Genomic DNA, 22806 nt, shown 5'->3' with positions numbered 1-22806 from the left:
AAAATGTATTTGTTCAATAGTGAAAATTCCATTTTGCCCATTAAAAGTCGCTTCATGGTCAATCCTATTGAGTTTTTAATCAGCAGTAACCTGATTTTACATATCAGTTTCTTCTGTGTCAAGTCTTGGGTGTATGTGGCTACTTACTCCTCTCTTGGAATCATGCTTTGCCTTCCACGTGAGGGCGTTCTCAAAGCTGAATGTACATTTTGTATTAAGGCCCGAATGTGTATCAGATGAAATAATTTTATTTTTACGTAATTTAATTTCCTTCAAGAGATCCGCTACCTTGGTCTACATTTGGACAAACGATTAACCTGGAATCCTCACACAAGACTGAAAAGACAGGAAACTACACGTTGATTTCGACTATTACAGCATTTACTAGACAGACGTTCTAAACTTCCAAAAAATTACAATAAAATTTCTACATGACTGTAATAAGGCCAATCTGGACATATGGAGTTGAGCTTTGGGGCTCCACTAAACCTTCGAATTCCTCTCGTATTCAATCCTTACAATCCAAAATCCTCAATGCTCTTACTTTGTCACAAATAAAATCATACATAAATACCTTAATGTTCCCTATGTAACCGATCTAGCCCGAACCAGATATCACTCCTTCCATTATAAACTCCCTAACCACTCAAAATCCTTCGTAAGATCCTCAAACCTCCTAGTTTCTAACCTTGCATCCTCTTCCATTCCTGACAATTCTCCGAGGCGCCTGAAAAGAAGATGGCCACGATACCTGCTAAAGTAAAACGTCATTAGAGTGCTGGCAATGGGTAGTTTCTCTACACGCCTGTAACACTCCAATTTAACCGAGACCAGATTTCCTTAATGTATTATAATGTACAGTTGTAAATAGCAATAAGTAAATATCTAAAAAAAAAAAATCTTTCTCTTACATATTGATTATTCTGTTATCATTAAATAAAACAATTATTAATATATCGATTGGAGGAGCGAGTAGCTCAGTGGTAAGGTACTTTGCTACTAAAGCCGAATCCGGCTGTGGCAGATAGCTTCATTAAGTGGGCTCTCTTAATTGGAAAATAATCTAGTCATCGAGTGTGATTCTGACACTAACCTCCATACACAACTGTTAGTCTAATACCAGTAGTTACTGGTACAAAGTACTGCACCTCTGACACTTCATGGACTGTTCGGTGCAGATTTAATTTTTTTAAAATTATTTTGATTAAATGCATTTTTCTGTAGATATCAAATTGGTAATTTATTTATTTGTTGTTACTACTATGCATGTTTAGTTTTTCTTCTTTCTTTAATATAGTTTGCGTATAAAAAATACTTAGAATGCCATTGATTGCAGCAACTTGCCGAGATCACAGCTACAAACAATTCAAAAAGATGTGGGTTTATATTTTTACGGTTCTTCTGATATCCGTTCTTTCAGAATTTTGAAGGAATGTTATAATATTTTCTTGCTAATGACCGAATTTTTAGTTGTCCTAGGGGAAAATAATTTCATCAAACAAACCGTAACCGCGTTTTAGGCTTCACAGCGTTTAGACAATTGCAAAAGAATTTCAACACGCCACTGCAAAGACCGTATGTTCGCTCTTGTTACAAAGGCCATTATTCGAAGGCATTGGACCGCCTAATACAGGCAGTTCTGGAAAAAACTATCAAAGAAAAAAAAACGACATATTTAGCTCATTATCTTCACAGCAGGTATATTTTAAATGGGGACAACTTGTAGCGATAACAGTGCATACGCCCGTCTAAATAAATCCACTTAAAAATTTCATGCTTGTCTTGATAACATAATAGTTCAATGTTGCTTAATAACTCAATCTCTTTCGTTCCGAATAAATATAATTGTCTAAACTTTATTAATATAAGATTCAGTTTAACGCGATATTTAAGGATATATCGAACTAGATATATAGATGTATTTATTGGCTTATATTACAACTTAGCTAGGAACTCTGGCCTCCTGCGGGGTAAAAAGTGAATAAAAAAATCCATGAAGCTTAAACATCTTTGAACAAAGGAAATTACTCATAATATCTCAATATTCCAATCTTTTCTCATACATTTTATTAGACGACAAATCGTTTTACCAGAGTTGTAAACTGTGAAGATAAACCTTCACAACTTCTTCCGAACCTCCAACGTCAGCTTGAATCCTCACCGGGACAAAACAAAAGAATTTTCTGTTTGGAATGTCGCTGTAAGAAAGGTCCATTAGGCCTCTTGTACGTGCTCTTCGACTGGGGCACGTAGGAGAGCTCGGACACTATGGGCCAGTCCTCGATGGCCGGCAAAAGAATGTCCTTTTTGGTCCGACGATAAAGTGCAGTCGATACAATTTATTAAATCTACCCGTGACTTCATTATTTGTTCTGTAAGAGAAAGGAGTTGCACTATTTCTTCAATCGATGCAACGCGTTGTCCTTTATAACAACAAATCAATCTGTAATGGGAGTTCATCTGGATGTCCTAATAAAAGAACTCATATAGTTAACTGGAGTAATAGAATCAAATTATAAATTTTCATTTTAATAATAAAGATGTCTAAACACTGAACACATTTAAAAAAAAACAAAGATTTAGAAATAATTAAATAAATAAATAAATAATTTCCGGTGCACGAATTATGTTTTCAAATCTATTTTTTATTATTCTTATTATTTTTGTTTTATATTTATTTATTTTCCTGGCCTAATAGTTATTTTACTCGGATATTATAATTATTCAACTTCTTTTAAACAAGTGATGGTGGGGAGTAGAGAATAGAAAAAAACTTAGAAACAAAACCAATTAATATTTATAGAATTAATAAAATACATAAAACATATATATAATAACTGTACTTTCAGTTATGTTAAAATACAGATATGTTTTTTCTTTTCTTCCCTCTACATTACCAATTGTTGAAAGAATGTTGAATAATTATAATGAACGGGGCTAAACTAAGGGTAAACTAATGATTGGGGCAGAGCAATAAATAAATATAGAAAAAATAATAAATTACAAGAATAATAATTAAAAAAAACTCCAACTACATAGATTCGAAAACCTGGCGTAAGTCAGCCCTTTGGGTTCAGGAAACCTCCGGGATCCACCCAGTTTTGTAAAGTAGGAACCCTTAATTGGTTAACAAACTAGTGGTCGAGCATGATTCTAACAAAATCACTTCCTTGCAAAATCGTTGGTCTATTAACAGGATTTCCTTTAAAAAAAAATACTGCCCTCCTAACTCTTAAATGAGTTGTAATGGTACAGATTTATTTATTTTTTTAAATTTCATATCTGAGTTTATAAAAAATAAAATTAAAGGTAATTAAAATGAATAATAATAATATAGAAATACTGAGTTTATAGTAGAATGTCTTGCATAACTCTGGGCTTTTGTCTTTGAGATATATATAGGGTAAGTGCAAGTTGCCTCCAGTTGGAGGCTGAACCCTCAGCTTGCAAAATTGGCGCCAATTTTGAAACGCTTGTTGGCTACAAAATCTTTATATTTGAAAACAATGGTTGACTTTTCAATAAGTAGTGCACTTACCCTAGGTGGATTTCCTACATAGGAGGCCACTAGACCTCTGTTGGTGGCTGGGAATGAAATTCTGGGAAAGATTATTTAATGAATATATCTATTGTCTCCAATTGCATTTCACGATTTAATTACTTAAGAACAATTTTGAGTTTTAGTGGAATATATATTTCTAAGAAACATACTAATAATATTTGGAATAATAAATAAATAAGAAAAACGCAAGTTTTAGTGTTGTTCTTTTATCACATCTAGTTCTTTTTCCTTTTTTTTTTTAATCTTTTCATTGAAAAGTATATATAAAAAATGTGAAAACATCTTTGCAATATTTCATCTTTGATAAAAGATAAATATTCCTAATAAATATTATCTCCATCCTATATTAGTTCTATGTAAAGCGATAACTTAAATCGATCCATGCATTTTCTCGCTGAATATCCATTAAATTATTGCGTCTAATATGAGAAAAGATGTTGTCACCTGACCATAAATCCTCCGCAAACATCGACCAAGAACCACAAAGGGGTCGCTGACCTGTGCACGAAGAGGAACAGCCTCGCAGGAAGGAATCCAATTACAGCAAGGGCCAGATTTATAGGACCGTCCAGGTATTAATTGCTCTAGGGTGTAAATTGAAACTTTTGCTAAAGCAGATTGGAATCTTGGAATTCTTGTCTATGATACATCACACATCTTTCTAGAATTACCTTATAGTGTGTGAAATTTTAGTTTTTTTTTCGTTTAATGATGAAGATGGATGATATAAACTTTTGATATGAAGATGCTAATTTTTTAAAACACTTTATGTGCTTTGTAAGAAAATTATTGGAATAATTTTACTTTAGAATACTAATAAACCATTTCTAAGTGAAAACATTTATTTTTAAATTAAGATATCGAATTGTGGTACATCTGGCATAAAAAAATTTTGATTTTATTTTGAAATGGACATGTTCCAAAGATACTACCATAGACAGACTACACTTTCTTTCACTACTGTGGCCCCTCTTTGGACTGTCTTGAAGTTAGTAGGGTTGCCAAAAAGCACAGTTTACTGTAATATCTATCCTTCAAATAAAAAATATTATATGTTTTTATTTGTTAAATATTTCACTATTCAAGCAAACCGATATTTAAATTGTATATCTACTCATATTTTACATTTATTAATCCATAAAAGAGAAGAAATTAATTAGATCTATTCTTTTTTTCTATTGTAAACTAACTATTTGTTATTTATCTTAATAATAGTAATAACAAATTTATTTACGATATTTAATTTAAGGTCTCAGCCTTGATCTCCCTTTGAACCTAGTTTATAAAAATAAAGAATTACAAAAATTTGCCAATACTTCACTGATTAAATTTTTACATTAATTTAAAATAAAATTATATCTAGCTAGATATAATTAAATTACATATTGTCTATGCTGAGCTTGATCAATTGAATCTAAATGATTATAGTTTCTTTATAAAATTACTCCATAGATCCATGTTTTTAGTCACTGTTGCCAACAGTCTCCCATTCAATGTACTATCTCACCTCGCCATCTTGCAATTGGACTTACTCTCCATCGCTTGTGTCCCCTTGGTAACTATTTTGGACCATCCAGTATCAAGTCTAGTAACATGACCAGCCCATGTATAGAGAGAAATACTTTATTTATCTATGCTGCCTAAATACTTCAGGTTGCTATCTCGCACAGCATACTTATCAATCCGTAATCGGACATAGAAAAATTACACATACATGGTATAATCAGAAAAAAGATACAATAATAAGATATAATAAACAATTTTTTTTCCCCTACAGTTTCCTTTTACAATCAATTTCGGTCTGTACAACAAATACAAATGTTTCAATTCATTCCTATTTTTCTTTCTCATTTCTGCTCCTCCAATTTCACAATCTTTTGATTCACCCGATCAACAAATTCGCTCTCCGGAATTCACCCTCCTAGATCCTCTTCAGTGACTCGCTAAACTAATTCAATATTAGACGGCAATGTGAGATCAGACCATCATTCATAGTCACAGCAGTAGATCAGTTTACCAAAAACAAACAAATAGATACATTTTACGAGAATAAGACTAACTCATAGTTTATGTGCTATTTTAGTTATTGGTAAACTTTTAACTTTAATTCCAGGTGGTTCTGTTGCTAATGCTGTATTTCCTTTGGATACCTATAATATTTTTTATTGTTTTCTGTTGCCAACCATGCCAGAGAACCATATACAGTTACCTTGTTCATTTATCTTACATTTAGATTAATTAAAATGATCTCTTATTTTTCATAAACATCAAATTTCATATCATCTTGTTTATTTTTATTTTTGCTTTTGTCTATTTATTGGTGATTATTAAATCCTAGATATTTGTTTTCAAAGATAAAGAATTCCGGTCTTCTGAATATGATCTTGCGCAGTCAAGTCACACAGGCTTTTATGTTTGTGCTGTAGTGACCAGCTAATAACCTTCAAATGCAGAGCCTACAGAAAAGGTGCCATCCACCATTAATCACCCAGAGGTGCCTCGAACAAGTCCAGGTCAAGCCGGCATACTAAGGGCGATTTGGAATGAAAAAATAAACAAGAGAAAAGTGTGAACCATTAAACGTGCCATAAAGGAGAGGTTTTCAGAGGATGGCTGTAAATCTTGGCCAGGTAACAGATTTACGACTTCTGAGGATTGGACCGCTGACCACTTTCTCTGGCACATTTCATCCTCCTCCGCAGCAGACTAATCGGCCTTCGTTATCTTGATGGACATCTCAACTCTGAAATATATTGAAAAACCACAGTCTTATCAATTCCATTAGAAAATAAATTATATTAGAAGGAATAAGAAATAATTCTCACTAGATCTATATTTCGTTGTCTCATCATATCATTTTAACTATAACTAAAAAAAAATAATTAAGTATAAAAATACCAGGCAAGGGCAATATATTTAGAATAAATTAAATTTTAGGAACAGATGCGGTGCCTAGGAGTAAATATGGATTAACGACTAACTTGGCATCCTCATACAAGATTGAAAAGACAACAGTTGAGCTTTATGGCTCCAAATAAACCATCGAATTCTTCTTGTATGCAGTCCTTACAATCTTGTTACTAATAAAAACATCCATAATAACCTCAATGTTGCTTTGGCCAGAACCAGATACCAGCCCTTCCATAATAAACTACTTAACACCCAAACCCACTTGTTGCTAAACTTGGTTCCTCTTTAGCACCTGATAATTCTCATATGCACCTGAAAAGAACATGGCCACGATATCTTCTACTCTAGAAATGTTATTGGAGTTTTACCAATGAATGGATTCGTCTTAAGACTGTATCATGCCTTCGTAATATAGCTGACATTGCATATTCTTGTTTATATATATTTAATACTGTAGTCAATTTTAACGAATGACTAAAAAAAAAAAATTAACTTTTTCCCGAACTGGAATTATGAGGAAACATTAAAAAAATTCTACCACATGAGCCATGAAGTATTTTTAACACCTCTCACAGGTTCCCATCAACATCTTCATCCAACTGAATACGGAATCCTCTTAACACCGAAAAAAGGAAAAAACTACACGGACGGTTTCAAGTAGTTCCTCAGAAGTCGTTCTTGTGGAATACAGAGACACAAAGGGTCGTGACAATGAATAAACAAATCGATCCGAGGGCAGGTCTCGAATACCAAGGAGTCACGGCACATTGGCTTGCTTGTCACAGGTCTCAAGATGGCGGCTCAAGTCACCTAAATGTCGCAACGCCGGACAGGATGAATCTGAATGCCTTCTTAATTAGTTATAAATATAGTCACTGAGATATACCCACTATTGTTACGCGTATAACATTTCCTGCAATGAAAATTATAATGATTAGCGAATCCGGAAATGTATAATGCAACTTAAACTCATTATCTACTATTCCCACAGATCCGTAATAAAAAAAAAAAATATAAATTTATAATATTAGGCTTAACACAATCTTCTCAAGTACGTTTTGGGCGGTTACTGTTTGGTTCAGCAATGATTACTTTCCCAATATTTCATTTGTCCTTATCGGCCCATTTCAATCTTTGTTACTCCAATTATGTTTTCCGAGTCCGTAATCCCATTGCATATAGCATTCTACGCAATCTTTTATTTTCAATACTATATATGTGATGTTTTCTTATCTTGAGCTAACAGTAGGTTTAGTAAGTTCATTGATTGATCCTCAATTTGGCTGTGATGAATGAACTTATCTGTGAGTAGGATATTAGCGAATTAATAAAAAAAAGTTTGAGGGTATAAATAGATTATGAGTTTTAGACGTTGTAGAACGTTTCACTTATACTGCTTTTACCGATATACTCTGATAATTCCTATAATTTACTCAACTACGCAAAAAATGTTTAGAACGAACCTCGTAGATGGCTTGTAAAGCACTTAATCTATTACGGCCGTTTCTTACTTTACTAATTTTACAGTCTTCCTTAGATTCGTTTTTAGTTACATGATAATACCATGCGAAATAATTATGATAATTCAACTATTAATTAGTAACATAGTATCTAGCCTTATATCTTCATAATTTTTGTGCAGAAGCATCCTTCCCGACTCAATTCCTCAAACCCTCTTGCAATTCGAACAACTCTCAGTCTTCTCCTTGTCCTTGTCCAGAGGCCGACCGAAGCGACTGAAGACGGCCATTTTTGAGAAAGAACCTTCGAACATTGAAGAGTTCGGTACTGATCGGCGGAGGCCACTGACCACTGATGACCTCTTCATTTCCCAGTTCTTTATCCTCCACCGAACCGTAGCGTACAGGCGTCAGGCTCCAAGGAACTGTAAGAGTTGCATGGAAAGAAGAAGAAGAACTGTCAAGAAAGTTCTCAGTATCTAGTCAACAGGAATTAAAAAAATGCGGAGTGAATTTTCTGCGGAATGGACAATAATTGAAATTTGTCAAACCTAAGAAATTTGATAGTTAGCTCATAAAATAGTATTTAAAAAAATAAAAGTTTATTTATATATTTATATTTATATGCATAGCCGTACTATGCAATTTCACCTTATGTAATACTGTAAATATTTCCTAAATTATAATCGAATAAGGCAAGGAATAGACTTAAATTGAATGTTGTCAACTTTAATGTTCGATAGAACACTTGTTCCTTTACGACCTTCCGTTTTCGAGATATATAATCAAATTAACTAAAAAAAGAACCTTTCCACACCCGCTCTCCCTTCTTAGGGAAGAAGTAGGAGTAGGGACCCCTGTTCATCCCTTCTCCCCCCCCATGTACTCTTAATTCAAATACTTGTCCCCGTCATTGTACTCTAGGATCCATTCAGTGGTCTATTAGACGAAATTAACAGTCTGATATGTCGAATCGGTTTTTAGAAGGAAAATTCAATATATAATAAGAGGCAATTGACGAGATTGGCCAACATATGTTGAAATATTATTTTAGAGGAGAGTCAGAGTTAGTTTAGAAACAGCCTCCTCAGTCGTTCGGTGATTTCAATATTTACTCCTGAAATTAAAAAGTAAATATGTGTCATGACGGTTAACGAGTGAAAGCTGGTAAGAGTACTTAAGAAAGCTTGCTAAGTCAACATGCGAACATCTCGGCTTTCGTTTCAACACTAAGCAGACATTGGCAACGGATTGCTGAACGAGTATGACCATTACCTTTATTATTGCAGAAATGTTCTATTGGATGATATGGCAATGTATGTATGGCAATAGTTTTTTTTTCCCGGAAGAGACAAAAGTATGAACAAAAGAAGACTGACTTAACTAATAGGCAGCCTGTAACCATCTAATTTTGTTATTGTCTACCTTAGGAACGTCCGTCACCCAGAAAGTTAATCCCGACTCCCGATTATCCCGGCAGATCGGACGCCGGTTCTCAGACCTTGACACACTGGTCAGGAGAGCCCCTCTGCTTCGCCATTGTCAGCCACATGCTCATTGTCGGGGGCTTTTGCAACGGAGAACAAAGACTTGACGATCATCCATTACGTAAAACTATATTTATAATAACATCAGATCCCTATTGTCCCTGAGGAATTACAGGAAAAGTTTTATGCTGAGAAAAAATGACGTAATTTTTTTTACCAACGTTAAGGGTTCTTCAATATTCAACGATTCGTAAAATAAATCCTTGGGTTATAACTTCAATCGTGGTCCGATATACAGACTGCCGCATAAAAGTTTAACGTCAACTACATTTTTCATTAATATTCGATATATTTTAGAAATAGTAAATCGAAACTAAGTGTACATAAAATAATACAATGTTAGAGGTACATAATAAAGAATTAAATTAAATTTATACTAGTTAGGTGAAATTTACAAAACAAAATTGGTGAGTTAAAGTAAACCTCTTTTTTATACTTTAAATTAAATTAGGTTCTTAGATGTCGTATTTTAAATCTCATTTAATAGGTTATAGTAAAATAATACTTAATGTCTCAAATAGAAAAAAATATTTACTCACTTTTTTTAAAAAATTTATTTAATCTAATTTACAACTGTACAAAATAATAAATAAAATATGTAAATATGTGGAATGTTTCATTTACACTTGAAAATCTTAGGAAGAAACCACCTATTGGTGATACTTTAAATTAAACAATTAATTTAAATTAGAAAGTCGCGTTGCCATCTTGTTCTCATTTTTTTTATTAACGTTTTCATAATTTGACTATATCTAGGCAGAGAAGAAAAACTTAATATATCTTGTTAAGCATGCTACTATTTATTTTTTGGTTGATTATTTTTATCCTAACCTTGAATTTTTTCAATTATTAAAAATGAAAAAAGATATGGATATTTTATATATTAATTCCAACACCATCATTCTAAAGATACTAAGAGAACAATTTTTTTTAAATACATTGAAAAATATGATATTTATTTATAATTGGAGAAGACGGTCGGGGGTGCGGTCAGCAAAAGAACATAAATAAACAAAAAAAATATTTATTTATGCCGACGTTTTGACCTAAGATTTAGGCCTTCATCAGGGATGTTAGCATAAACTCCTGGCTAAAACTGAGCGAGTTTTAGCTAGGATTCCCTGCTAACCTCACTGATGACCTGAAACTCAGGTCGAAACGTCGGGATAAATAAATAATTTTTTACTTATGTTCTTTTTGCTGACCGCACTCCTCCCTGACCATCTTCTCCAATTATTAATCTAAGGTCAATACGGTAGTATCTTAATCGTATTAATCTACTTATATAGATACGAATGAGAAACGAACATTTTAGACTAAAAGAAATTTAAAATAAAATTAAAAATGCCTACTTATATTTCAGTATATTTAGATACTGGTGGAGAGACATATTTGCAATGGATAAAATTATTAACTCTGGTTAGAAATGAAATTATATATAACTCCAAAAAAACATGGAACGGTTCTTACTTGCTCAGAGAAATGTGACTCAACGCTCTATTTCGAGGTTAAGTTGTAGGCACGTATCGTGTGTTATAACGGAACTCAAAACGGCCGCACGAACCATGAAATATTGCAACGTAAGCAACTGTTGAGCATTACACGTTTGTGATAAAAAAAATTAAACATTAATATAAAATAGCACGATTAATGAAAAAAAAAACTGAAAAAAAACTTGAACTGTTTTATTTTTACACCTCGTATTTAGGTCTGTGTTACCAAAAAAGGGCTCACATCTGCTGAAGATGAAATCTCTGTATTAAGATGACGGAGCGGGTTGCTTCATCACAACCCACTCATGGTGATGCAACCTGGCCATCCCTCCTGCTCTAGTATTATAGTAGCGTAAGTGGGAGGATTTATGTTTAGGGTTCTTGATAGGTTTATTGGTCCTAAGGTTCGATAACCCCTCAGTTACAAAATAAAATTAAGTAGTTTCCCAAATAAACAAATCTTGTGCATAGTATAAATTTGAGGATCCCATATTTAAAGGATCTTCTAAAATTTTGTGATATACCAGGTATAACTCACTAAATATATATATAAACAATAGATATAAAAATAATCAGCAATTACTTACACCAGAAATAAATAAACAATATTTTTTTGTTTTATCGCCTCATTGAAATAGTTAGCGAAGCGAAAGCATATCGTATCTGCTGAAAATGTTTTAGAACGAGCTCACATGAGTTTTGATTAATTTTCTGTAGGATTATTTGAATTTTTTTTTTAATTTATTAAAAAGTTTGAATTATAAAATCATTTATCAATATCCAACATAAACTTATATTGAATCCTTACTATAATTAACTCTTTTTTGTCGATATATTTTATTGCCTTTGCTATTATTTCCTAATTATTTTAGTCATTAATGGAAAAAATGTTTTCATATTTAAAATTAAATTAAAATTCTTATGTGCTTAATTTTTTTTTTTTTTGTTACAGCAAAAATGAAAATACTGCTACAACTAGCAGTCTGGATTTTCCTCTCTGAAAAGGTATGTACATATTTTAGTTCCAATATTGTTTTGATAAGTTATTCGTTTGATTATAAGATTTGGTTTTGCTCAGTAACATGTTTGGTTGTAGTTTAAAGATATTGACTGTTAGTAGACAAATTGTTTTTAGAAAAAAAAATTACGAATTAGGAATAACAAAATGAAATAAAATATATTAGCCAAATGCTAGTAGTATTAACTGATTAAAATATACATTTCATCAGAAAGAGTGTAACCACTAAATAATTTTTAAAAAGGGACCAAAAATGTTTGAAAAATTAAATTTTATCATATTAATTTATTAAGTATTTATTTTTAATTTAAACCAACATCTACTTGGAAGTGATACACTATGAATAGAAAAAAATAATAAGTACGGAAAAGATTTGAAGGAATAAATTTAGATAAAGATATCATGAAAATAATAGGGGGATTTAAAAATAAATAAGAAGATATAAATGGAATTAGAACTTTCATTTGTACTTTATGTGTTAAATAAATAGATATATTACAAATTAGAAAAATTACAATTAAAAAAGTGTAACGTAATTATTTATTAGGAAACTTATATGAGGAAAAAATGGTTTATTATGCTGGAGTTATTATTAAAATCAGCCTGATATTCAGCTAAATGTTTTAATTATATACATTTTTTTTTTTAGCCTTTTCACAAATTTATATTATTCGAAAAATGAAATCATTATATGTTAAATATTGATTTGACACAATGTAATATTAAGGTAGAATTTCCTAAAAATATTAGATAATATATTAATAACATTAGAATAATCCTAAATTTATCCGTTTTTGATTTATGTAGTTTCTCACTTTTCCTGGAGAAATTTCATTTCAATAACCAATGTCAAACTATGTCATTCCGTTTACATTTCGGCCGATCCATTGGACCTTTCCCTTCTGTTCAGCCCTGATTACTCTCATCGTAATTCGTATTTATCCTTAGAGCCAACTTCATCCAGAACTGCCTATTAGTGTAAAGCGTAAACAATTATATTTTTTAATTATTAGAAAACTTTTTTATTTTTTTGACGCATTAGTAATAAGATTTTCAGATAATGGTGAAATTATTGCTTTAATAAAATTTAAGCTAACCATATCTGATGGACCAATAATATTCCTAGTTACAAAAAGGGGGAGAGCTCATGAAAATGCTTTTCAGGCTTGTCCTTAACGACCAATATTCAAGGAGGCAATTTAATGAAACAGACGTCATTGCGACATGTCAAGCGGTTGCGGCTTCCATTCATCAGAAGCACAAGACACAAAACGACGACGCACTGCACAAGAAGTGGCCACAAATCATAACTTTATCACCGCCCATAACAGAAGCAATTGGTCACGGTAGCCACTGGAGTAACAAAAACAATTAATCATCAGCTTCATTACCAAAAGGAACATGTCTTCAACCAGAGCTCAACAAGTCTTCAGTCATTCTCCTCTTCCATCGTCCTCCTGATGGCAGCTTGTTGTAGTAAGCCCGCCAGAATAAATGGTTCTTGTTTTACTGTAAGCATAAAAAGAGAGCTTACTGTACAAGAGCTCTTCTCTTACAGTAAGAGAAAAAGGGCAGTTTGGAGCGCCATTCAGCCAAAACATACTCCCACATTGATTATGACGGCCTCCGGTAGGCACTCCCATGTAAATGACGCGAGTGCGAAACCTGGCTGACTACGCCCAATGAGTAAGGGACCGCACCCCCACGAACTATTGTTCAGCGGGATCCTTGGAGGACCAGGGGTCGAACGCCTACCGTCGTCCTTCCTAGGCGCCTTCCTAGGTGTGGGAGCAGCTTCTGCCCACGCGGCGAGGAAGCATTAAGAAGGAAGTTTACTAAGGAATAATAGGGAATGTGTCAAGTTCTACTATTTAAAAATCCAAATTTATAAGATATTATTTTGTTTGGTATGTGCGATTGGTGGAAAACATTGAAGTCTTCAATGCGACGTCTACTTATAAATTTCAATATGCCTATGAAAATATAACAATAATTATACCGTGATAATGTTGATAAATAATAATAGAATAAATTAATCAGTTTACGGATATAAGGTATTGGCTAATCTCGGCAAAAATCAAATAGTAAACTTTCGTGTTAGGTTTTTGAGGCATTGCAAATAGAACAGAAAACCGCTTTGGAATAAAACTCTAATTAAAAAAAAAAATGCACCTACGCCACTTTGGCTTTACACTAACGATATAAAAAAAAATAATCTAGATCTAATAAATATATATTAATCAGTGGGATTAAATCATTAACTGTTTAAGTTGCCATCATATTTGTCTATAAATTTCTTTTTGGAAATTAAATTTGGAAAATACAACTAGTCAATTTGATGCCCTATTTTAAAGGCATTGACAGTCTTGTAAAGAATCTACGTATTGGTAGAACCCCAATGTTATTATTAGAGGTCTTGAGACCATTTTTCAGATACCTAGAAGGATAATCAGGAATCTAAAGAAAACAAAGATTAGAAACTCTAAGTTTCATGTCATTTCTTGTATGTTTTCCACTTGAAAGGACGAGCCAACATGGATGGTGTGAAGACCAAGAAAGCCCTACAGAGAATATTTATATAATGCTTTTGATACCTTAAATATCATTGCTTGATAACAATTATTAATAGTATAGTTCGTTACTACAAAAATTCATACCATATTACAATCTAAGCATCAAAATATTGTGAAGAGAGGTACCTTCAGTGAATAAAGAGGTGGGACAGAGAAAGCATGAAAGTGAGCCGCTTTATATTTAGAAACAATAATCTGTGCCAGTATACGACAAACAAGAGATACAGTTGGGGCTCTTATCGTGGTGTCAATATCAGTTCCATTAGAAGTAGTTAAAAGTTTTTCTAAAATCCGGATTTGTGTCACAACATAGCGAAAGTCAATGTCCTTGGCGTACTAATAGACTATTCATTGATCAATAGGTTCAAATATGATTTTTTGTATTTTTCTGACGCAGTTTAGATTAAATTACAGTTTTATTCTGGGCGATCAACTTCTTCATTATTACGCTCTTTTTTACTATATTTTTACTATATCTTCTTGCCTTTGAAATTTGATAGGTCAATATTTTAAAAATAGACGATTACACTGGTCGATATTGGTTATTTATATTTTAGAATATATTTCGATTTCTTTTAAAACTGGAATCTTCTGAGTCTTTCATAGTCAATTCTCTGGAGCAAGGTATTTTATAGTTTTCGAAGGCTTGACGAATTGATGCGGATTCTCCAATTATATATTTTATGGATCACGGGGACTCACAGGTTTTCCATTTAGGTTGGTCCTCTTTTGTTGTTAAGTGACTGTCGCATAAATGAATAGTTCTTGTTTTAGATTCTTGCTCCCCCGAAGTCATTGGTCCTAATATAGGTCTGGAGAAATTGAAATCCTTGAAGATTTTCCTGAAACATTTGCTCTGGATTCCAGTAGTGCATTTCATTATGGAAGGAGTGCTCATTCTTAGAATTCTAATCGTCCCACGTTGAGTTCTAAGGAACGGGGTTGCTTCTACATCAATGCCAAACAGGAGCCATTCTACTTCGTATGTCCATTTGGTCTACTTAAGGAGCTATCTGAGACGGACGAGAGTCCGTAAGACGTGAGTCGCTTAGAAGTTGTCCTAAGAAATTATCACTTAAGCCTGATTTAATTAATTTTAATCCTGTTTTTTTATTCTTTTTTATATAATATATTTTTTTATTAAATTAAATTTTTTTTATTGATAAAAATTAAAATCTGTCACGACCTTGGGCAATGAGTAATATTGATACTATTTATTGTCCATTGATATTGGCACATGCCAAAATTAAAGAATAAATTTAAAAAAAAATATTATACATAAATAAAAAAAATAATGAAATTTCTAAAATCAAATAAAATCAGAAAAATAAAAAAAATTAGGTACACGAAGAAATAAAGAAGTCAAAAATCAGGTGGATGTATCACCCAACGTTCACTTACCACCCTGCTTTGTTAATTAAAAACTTTGTTAGTTGAAATAAATAAAAAATTTAAGACGGCTTGCACTAATCATTACAATACAAATTCCTTTGTTTCTTTTCTTTAATATCTATGGCATTAGCTCATAAGTTTTGGAAAATAACAAAAACAAAATATAACTTTTAGACATTCTAAAAAGCTAAGGCATTATTCTCATTCTAGATGGAAGCAATAAATTTTTCTGAAAACAAACCACCCACTGGCTGCCAAATTTAAACCTTTGAGATATGACGTCCGGGTTGTGTTACGCCACCAGTAAAAAAAAAACCGGTATGCTGTTGGGATTTTCTTACTACCTGGAAATATTCATCGATTTTTTTTTAATTCATATAATTTTGTTTTTATTTAATCATTTGCTTAATATGAGAAAGCGATTTTCATAATTTACAGCTGATTAAAACAGTTTGTTATGGAATTTGAAAGCCATACGAAGGTTGTGTATAGGGGAATGTAAGAATTTTTGGATGATATCTGAAAGAAGAGGGTTGTAAAAAAATAGACGCATTTTTTTCGTACCGTTTATTAAAAAGAGTAACATTAGTACTTCATACATATATAGTATATAAAATTTATTACACATACTTCAGAGTGTCTTCTGCCTTTGATTGCCTTGTGTCATTAAAAGGTGTTGATATGAGTCTAGTTAAGGTGGTATAGTCTAGATATAGCCTGTAGCTGCACAATGAAAATATTGGAACATGAAGGGACCGTTTTACGGGGTCAAATATCATAAAAACTACTACCCTTACGAAGATAAAAGTTATTTACTGCATACTATATTTAACTAGCTTTAATTTTAATGCTAACAGACATCTGTACGTCGAATGGTTTTTGAGATATAAATTTCTTAAAATAATTCGCTTACTACTGATTTATTAGTACATTTTTTATGAAAGGTTGCTTTAAAAAAAAACTATATCTCGGGAACTATTCAACATAAATAGTTCTATGAGGGCTCATATTATAGAAAATTTACTCTACTTTAAATGCTATTTTATTGGCATTTATTTATTTAGCATTTATTACCATATTATGAAATGCTATATTATTTTATTATAAATCTAGTGTTGTAGGTAGTTTTAATAAATAAATAAAATACTATTTTCTTTGAAATTTTGAAACAGCCGCCATTTTGGTGTCCCCCAACTATGCTTGGCAGAGTGATCACATTTGACTAGTAATTATTCCCAGTTTTCATTAAAGTAATCTTAAATTGGCGTGAAATAACTGACATATTTTTTATCGGGCTCTTGTACTATTATATGTGTATGTACAAACAGATTTAAAAGAAAATTAACTGTAGTTAGAACTATAGCTAAATTGAAGTTGTTATGGATGAATAATTAAAAAAAATACAACAGTTGTTATCTGTTTACCCATAACTAATTATTTTAATTATATCAGCCATTAGTAGTTATGAGCGTACCTAGTTGCTTGTTTCATCTAACAGCTGATTTAGTTGCAAGAATTAGCTATGGACACACAGATAACAGCGGGTCTTTTAATTATTATGGCATAAAAACTGCAGTTAATTTAACTACGGTTTTAGCTACGGATAATTTTCTTTTTACTCTGTATACTAGCTTGCTGTTTTGGAGTTCATGATTGTTTTACTAGATCAAAAGGAACTCAAAGAAAATAACAGTGATAGTAGATAGATCGCAAAAATAAATAAAAAATAGTTTGCTCAAATGATTTTAACAATAATAAATTAATTTATTTCAATATAGTGAGAAATAATATGATTGTTAGAGTCCAGTTCAGACGGAATTGGTAGGTTAGGTAAGGGGCAGGCGGAAAGGTTAGGGAATTGGGAGCAGCCAGATCGAAAGCAGTCCTTGGCATTTCTTATAATGAAGGTTGTCCGTAGGGTCCAGGTCGGGATATCCTCTAGTTCGGGAAGTCGGTCGGTAGTAGATGTCCTGGAATTACCCACACCTAAAGTATAAGGCATTATTATAATTTTGGGTGCGATTTAAGTTCAAGGATGGTCGGTACTTTACATACACATATTTTGGAAATTAAAGAGTTTAGTCTCATTAACAACATAAATATTAAATAAATATATGTTTTAGTAATATTCATGAAGTAGAAAGAAAATAATATATCAAGATTTCATTTTCTATTTGTATTTGACAGTATACCACTCTGTTAAAGTTTTTATATTAAAAAAAAGTGATTCTTTTAATATGTGTCATAAATTTTATTTATTTAACATATGATAAGTAAACGCCCTGAATATGCATATCGGTGTGAACCCAAATTATATTTGGAAGAAATATTTCTTAAAAAATATACATAATTCTGGTATTTGACACCGTCTGAAGCTCATACCAATGTTTTAATATAAAACATTATTGAATTTTATAATTCTTAGTTTTAGGATGAGTTTCAAAAATGGAATGAATCCTTAAACTAAGCTTATATATTTTTTTCCAAAAATTTACAATTTTGGGTATCTAGTTTCTTTTGAGATATTTGTCAAAGCTTTTATTTATGTTTTATGGTTAATTTAATCTTTTGTTTCATCTCATCAAGGTCTATCTAATTTCTGTTTAAACATTCAATGTGATAAATTAATTCATCAACGTATCTATTATTGTTTATCAATTATTTTAAACGTTACGTTTATTTTTATTTATAGTAAAATTGATTCATATTACTAAAAATTGAAATAGAAACAATATTTAAAAGTATGTACATAATATTTCAAACTATTATAAATTTTAATCATGTTTGTTTATCTTGAATAACGTCTTAAAAAGTATGTTTAATTAGTAAAGAAATAGGGAGTGGCTCATTGGTAAGGCACTGTGCTACAAACTTCAAGGACGCAAGTTCGAATCGGGCTTTAGCTGATAATTATTCTCTCTTTCGCTGTAGCCGTGAGTTCAGCCTGTGGGTTTAGAATCCTCCACCCAGCCTCATAAAGTAGATGGCAACCCTTATTTGGGAAATAAATTAAATCACCTCCTTGCCTAACCGTTGGTCTAGTAACAGTACTTCCTCCCAAAGTACTACATCCTTCATCGGTTGTAGCTGTATCGATTTAATTTGTTTTTTTCCATTATCATAACGCATAACAATGCAGTGCTGTAAACCTTAGTTCATTTTTTGCAGTTTTTATTTATTTTATTGATATAGTTGACGTAAATATTAATTATTTCAAGCTATTACATATCCTTAGGTATAAATTGTTAAATCGTTTAAAAATTAGCTGACTTATATATATATATATAAGTCATATATACAGGGCTTAACGTTGATACGGACTGTTATTTATTTTGAAATTTACATATACAATTTTTTTTTTTTAATCAATTAATTTAGCAATATCTGCAGATATATTCAAGAATTTCCATATTACCCCCGATTCAGGCTGCATTTATTGATATAAATTGTATAAAAAATCTTAAATCTCGAATGCTTTCTAATTTACAAATATATCTTATAATATTAGCATTATTTAAGTAAATCTTGGATTGTTAAAAAAAAATAGATATTTATCTAATAAACTGCGACATTATTTTCATAAAATTTAAATTACTGATTTGATTTGAATCTTGATAAAATGGAAATTAATAGATTATTTATTATAATAAATTTAAATTAGATTAGTTTATATAAAGAAAACGGCATAAATAAATTATAAAAATTAATTTACCGACCTGAATGTCAGGCTCTCTCCCCGTTCTATATAAACGGTTATGAAACCTACGTGAAAGGTTGAAAGTAACCAAGATGACAAGTCAATGATGAATTGTCCACGTGTAACAATCAATCAGTTATCTAATCTTTTATAAATCTACAAAAATAATATCCGATTGATATGACGAATTGATATCACCATAAACTACTATAGGGATGTCTCAATTACCCATATTAATTGATTAATTTTCTTTAATGTGATATAAAGATTATGCAGGACCTTTTGTTGAACAGTCAATATCTATTATTGAGAAGTGCCTGGAAGATGCCGAGAGCTTCGAGGAATAGGGGTAATACTGACGGATTACCAAGACCATTTTGAAATCCGATAAATTTGTATCCAGTCATATAATTTTAGCGTATTCTTCCACTCATCAAAGAACGGGAACGTCTTTGACCTTAAGAAGATCTGATTATCATAGATTATTATACAAGAATTAAAAATAATACAAGTATTCATTTAGAAAAAAAAACACCATATAACTGTATAGGAGGCCTCCAGACTAATTATCTATAAGACAATGAAGAGGACAGGAACGGCAGAGGAGAAGATCTACCGAAAAACCTCTTTCATTAACACTCAGCCTTGGCCAGTGATTGGGAAATAATAAAAGGAAAACCTCTAACAATGGCGGATCAACGGTGATTGACGGGGTGTATAAAATTAATCGAGATGATAATTGTGTCCTTTGTGTGGCATCCTCCCGATTGTTCTTGGCTATTCAACGGTGGTGGACAAAGGCTACGGCCGATGGTCTGTGTGTCTTAGTAAACGGACTTCGCAGGACAATAGGCTTTCCTGCCAAATATAGAGATGAACAAGTCAACATGTAGCTGCTTTGGAAAAAAAGCTATCAGTTTGGAAAAATGTTTAATGTAGTAAATCCCAAAATGCAATGAACATGAAATGAAAATTAGTTTATTATTCTGAGACTAGATTCGTTTAGAACAATTACAAAGGAAATTTTAATTTTATAATAAGATATATTCGCCAAAAAAACAATGTGGCCACACTTAATTATAACTCATATTACAATTGTATATAAATAATTTTAAATACAGAGAAGAAGATAATAACTAACTGACGAAAAACAAAACAAAAAGGTAGTTACAAAATATTTGTACTATTATAATATTAGATTAGATTGGTAAACTTAAAGTTAGTTAAATAGAAGGGTTTTAAATGAGGGAAGTGTTGGTACTTGACGTATATTTGAGGGAATGGAGTTCCAGTGACATGCAACTCGGGTAAAAAATGATTCATCCAACGTAGCAGTTCGGTGAGGTAGAGGGCAGATGTCGGATAAACGGGACCTGCTAGAACTAAGCATTTGAATTGCAGGTTTTCTAGGATATAGGAGGGTAAAATGTAGATATGTAAAATTAAATTTAGGATTTACTTTTCTTTTTTTTTTTTTTATGGGGAAGGAGAAGAATCTACAATTTCCCAACTATTTTATAATATTTTAATTGTCACAACCATATTTACAAAATATTTTTGCATACTTCTTTGGGTGAACTATATCTCCCGAAAAGTATTTATTCATTTTATTGGAGATAAAACTTTGGAACCTTTTAATTATTAAATAAAATTTGTAATGCATTTATATATTGTTGGTTTACAAGCGAAATACACTAAGTCAAACATCAAAGTTAAAGTTTTGAGATATTTGATGATATAATAATTTTTCATAATGTACATCGTAAAATGATTTTAGAATTTTAATTGTTACCCTTCTGTGGTCGGCAATAACAGAATCAAGTAGATTCTAAAGCAACTAAAATTAATGAAACTTAAAATTCACATTAACTTTATCATGAAATGACTACAGGAATTTTAACTCTCGAACCACTTTCGTCTCATGCTGAATTAAATTATCATTTCCGGAGTAAGTTCAAGTTAAATTGTTCAGTTTAAATTTTAAAAAAAAATGATAGATAATAAACCAGAATGCTATTAAACATGTATTAAATGAATATATAGTAACATTATTGTAAATTAGATCTTTAGAAATAAGAGAGTTCTATCTAAGTAATGAAATTGGAGAAGCTTGTAATAGCTTTGAAGACCTTTCTAGAAATAAATTAATATCATAAACTATATAATATATAAATAGTAACTGTAGCATATACTTGGAAAAATTATTGTTGTTAATCGAGCAATTTGACAAAATTTAAAAATTCTAGATTATTTCATCCTTTACTTCTTTATTTATTTGAATTTGTTATTTATTTATTTGAATAGATTACATTGTAGTAAGTGGATTACTACATAATGACCAAATTATAATATAATTTTACATCATATTAAATTACAATTTATTACTAGAACTTGTAAATGAATAATTGTAAAAATGTCAAAAAAATCAACACAACACAGTATAAAATATAAACATAATTTAGATTTTAAAAATCCAAAAATTTTAGATATAGTAGATCAAAATAGAAATAAAAGAAGTAAATAAAAAATAACAGAAGCAATATACATCTCAAAAACATCAATTTTAAGACAGATAACAAAAATTTGTGTACACACTACAGAGATATAGTAAATCAATTAGTAATTTAATGTTTTTTATTAGTAATTCGAGAGTATAACAAATTTAATACATTATTGTGTTGGTTAATATATAGTTAAAAACATATTTTTAAAAATATTGTTAATAAATTAGTCATCTTTTGTGGGACAGAGGTAGAAGAATGTTGACTTGGCTTCATCCTATTTGTTATCAATGATAAAGATAATCTGGTTTCAGGAAGGGATTTTATATCTCCTTATTTAGAATATGTTTGTTTCTTTAATTATTAAAAATTTTATATTAGTGACAGCAATATGTTATTGTTAGCAATACAAGACTAATAAGGAGAAAACACAATGTAATTTTAGATAGATGTTTAATCAGGTAATTGTTTTACAAATTTTTGAAAAAGAGAATTTGTCTTAGATACCTGATGCTGAGGTGATAACACCGAAACATTGTTTTTTGTTTATTAATGATATAAAAAAAATAATTAAAACAAATCTTTTCATTCAAAAGTTCTAATTATATATGAAAATCTTCCTGCAGAAGATATAACTTAAAGAGTATAATTTA

The 22806-nt window shown here is 31.1% G+C and overlaps 1 protein-coding gene across 11 annotated transcripts in view; it reads left to right on the top strand.

Annotated features, from left to right (window-relative positions):
• dpy (dumpy) overlaps positions 1–22806 on the top strand; it is a 354721-nt gene that overhangs the window by 116951 nt on the left and 214964 nt on the right. For all 11 annotated transcript variants that reach the window (XM_067045457.1, XM_067045461.1, XM_067045460.1 and 8 more), the window contains exon 2: positions 11925–11977. In XM_067045457.1, coding sequence (XP_066901558.1) covers positions 11925–11977 — 53 coding nt within the window. The remainder of the gene's footprint in view (positions 1–11924; positions 11978–22806) is intronic.

Source organism: Halyomorpha halys, unplaced genomic scaffold, assembly GCF_000696795.3.
Source record: "Halyomorpha halys isolate HHAL.00 unplaced genomic scaffold, Hhal_1.1 Scaffold134.1, whole genome shotgun sequence".
NCBI lineage: Eukaryota > Metazoa > Arthropoda > Insecta > Hemiptera > Pentatomidae > Halyomorpha > Halyomorpha halys.
Note: the sequence above shows the minus strand (reverse complement) of the source record. Positions and strands in the feature narration are given on the sequence as shown.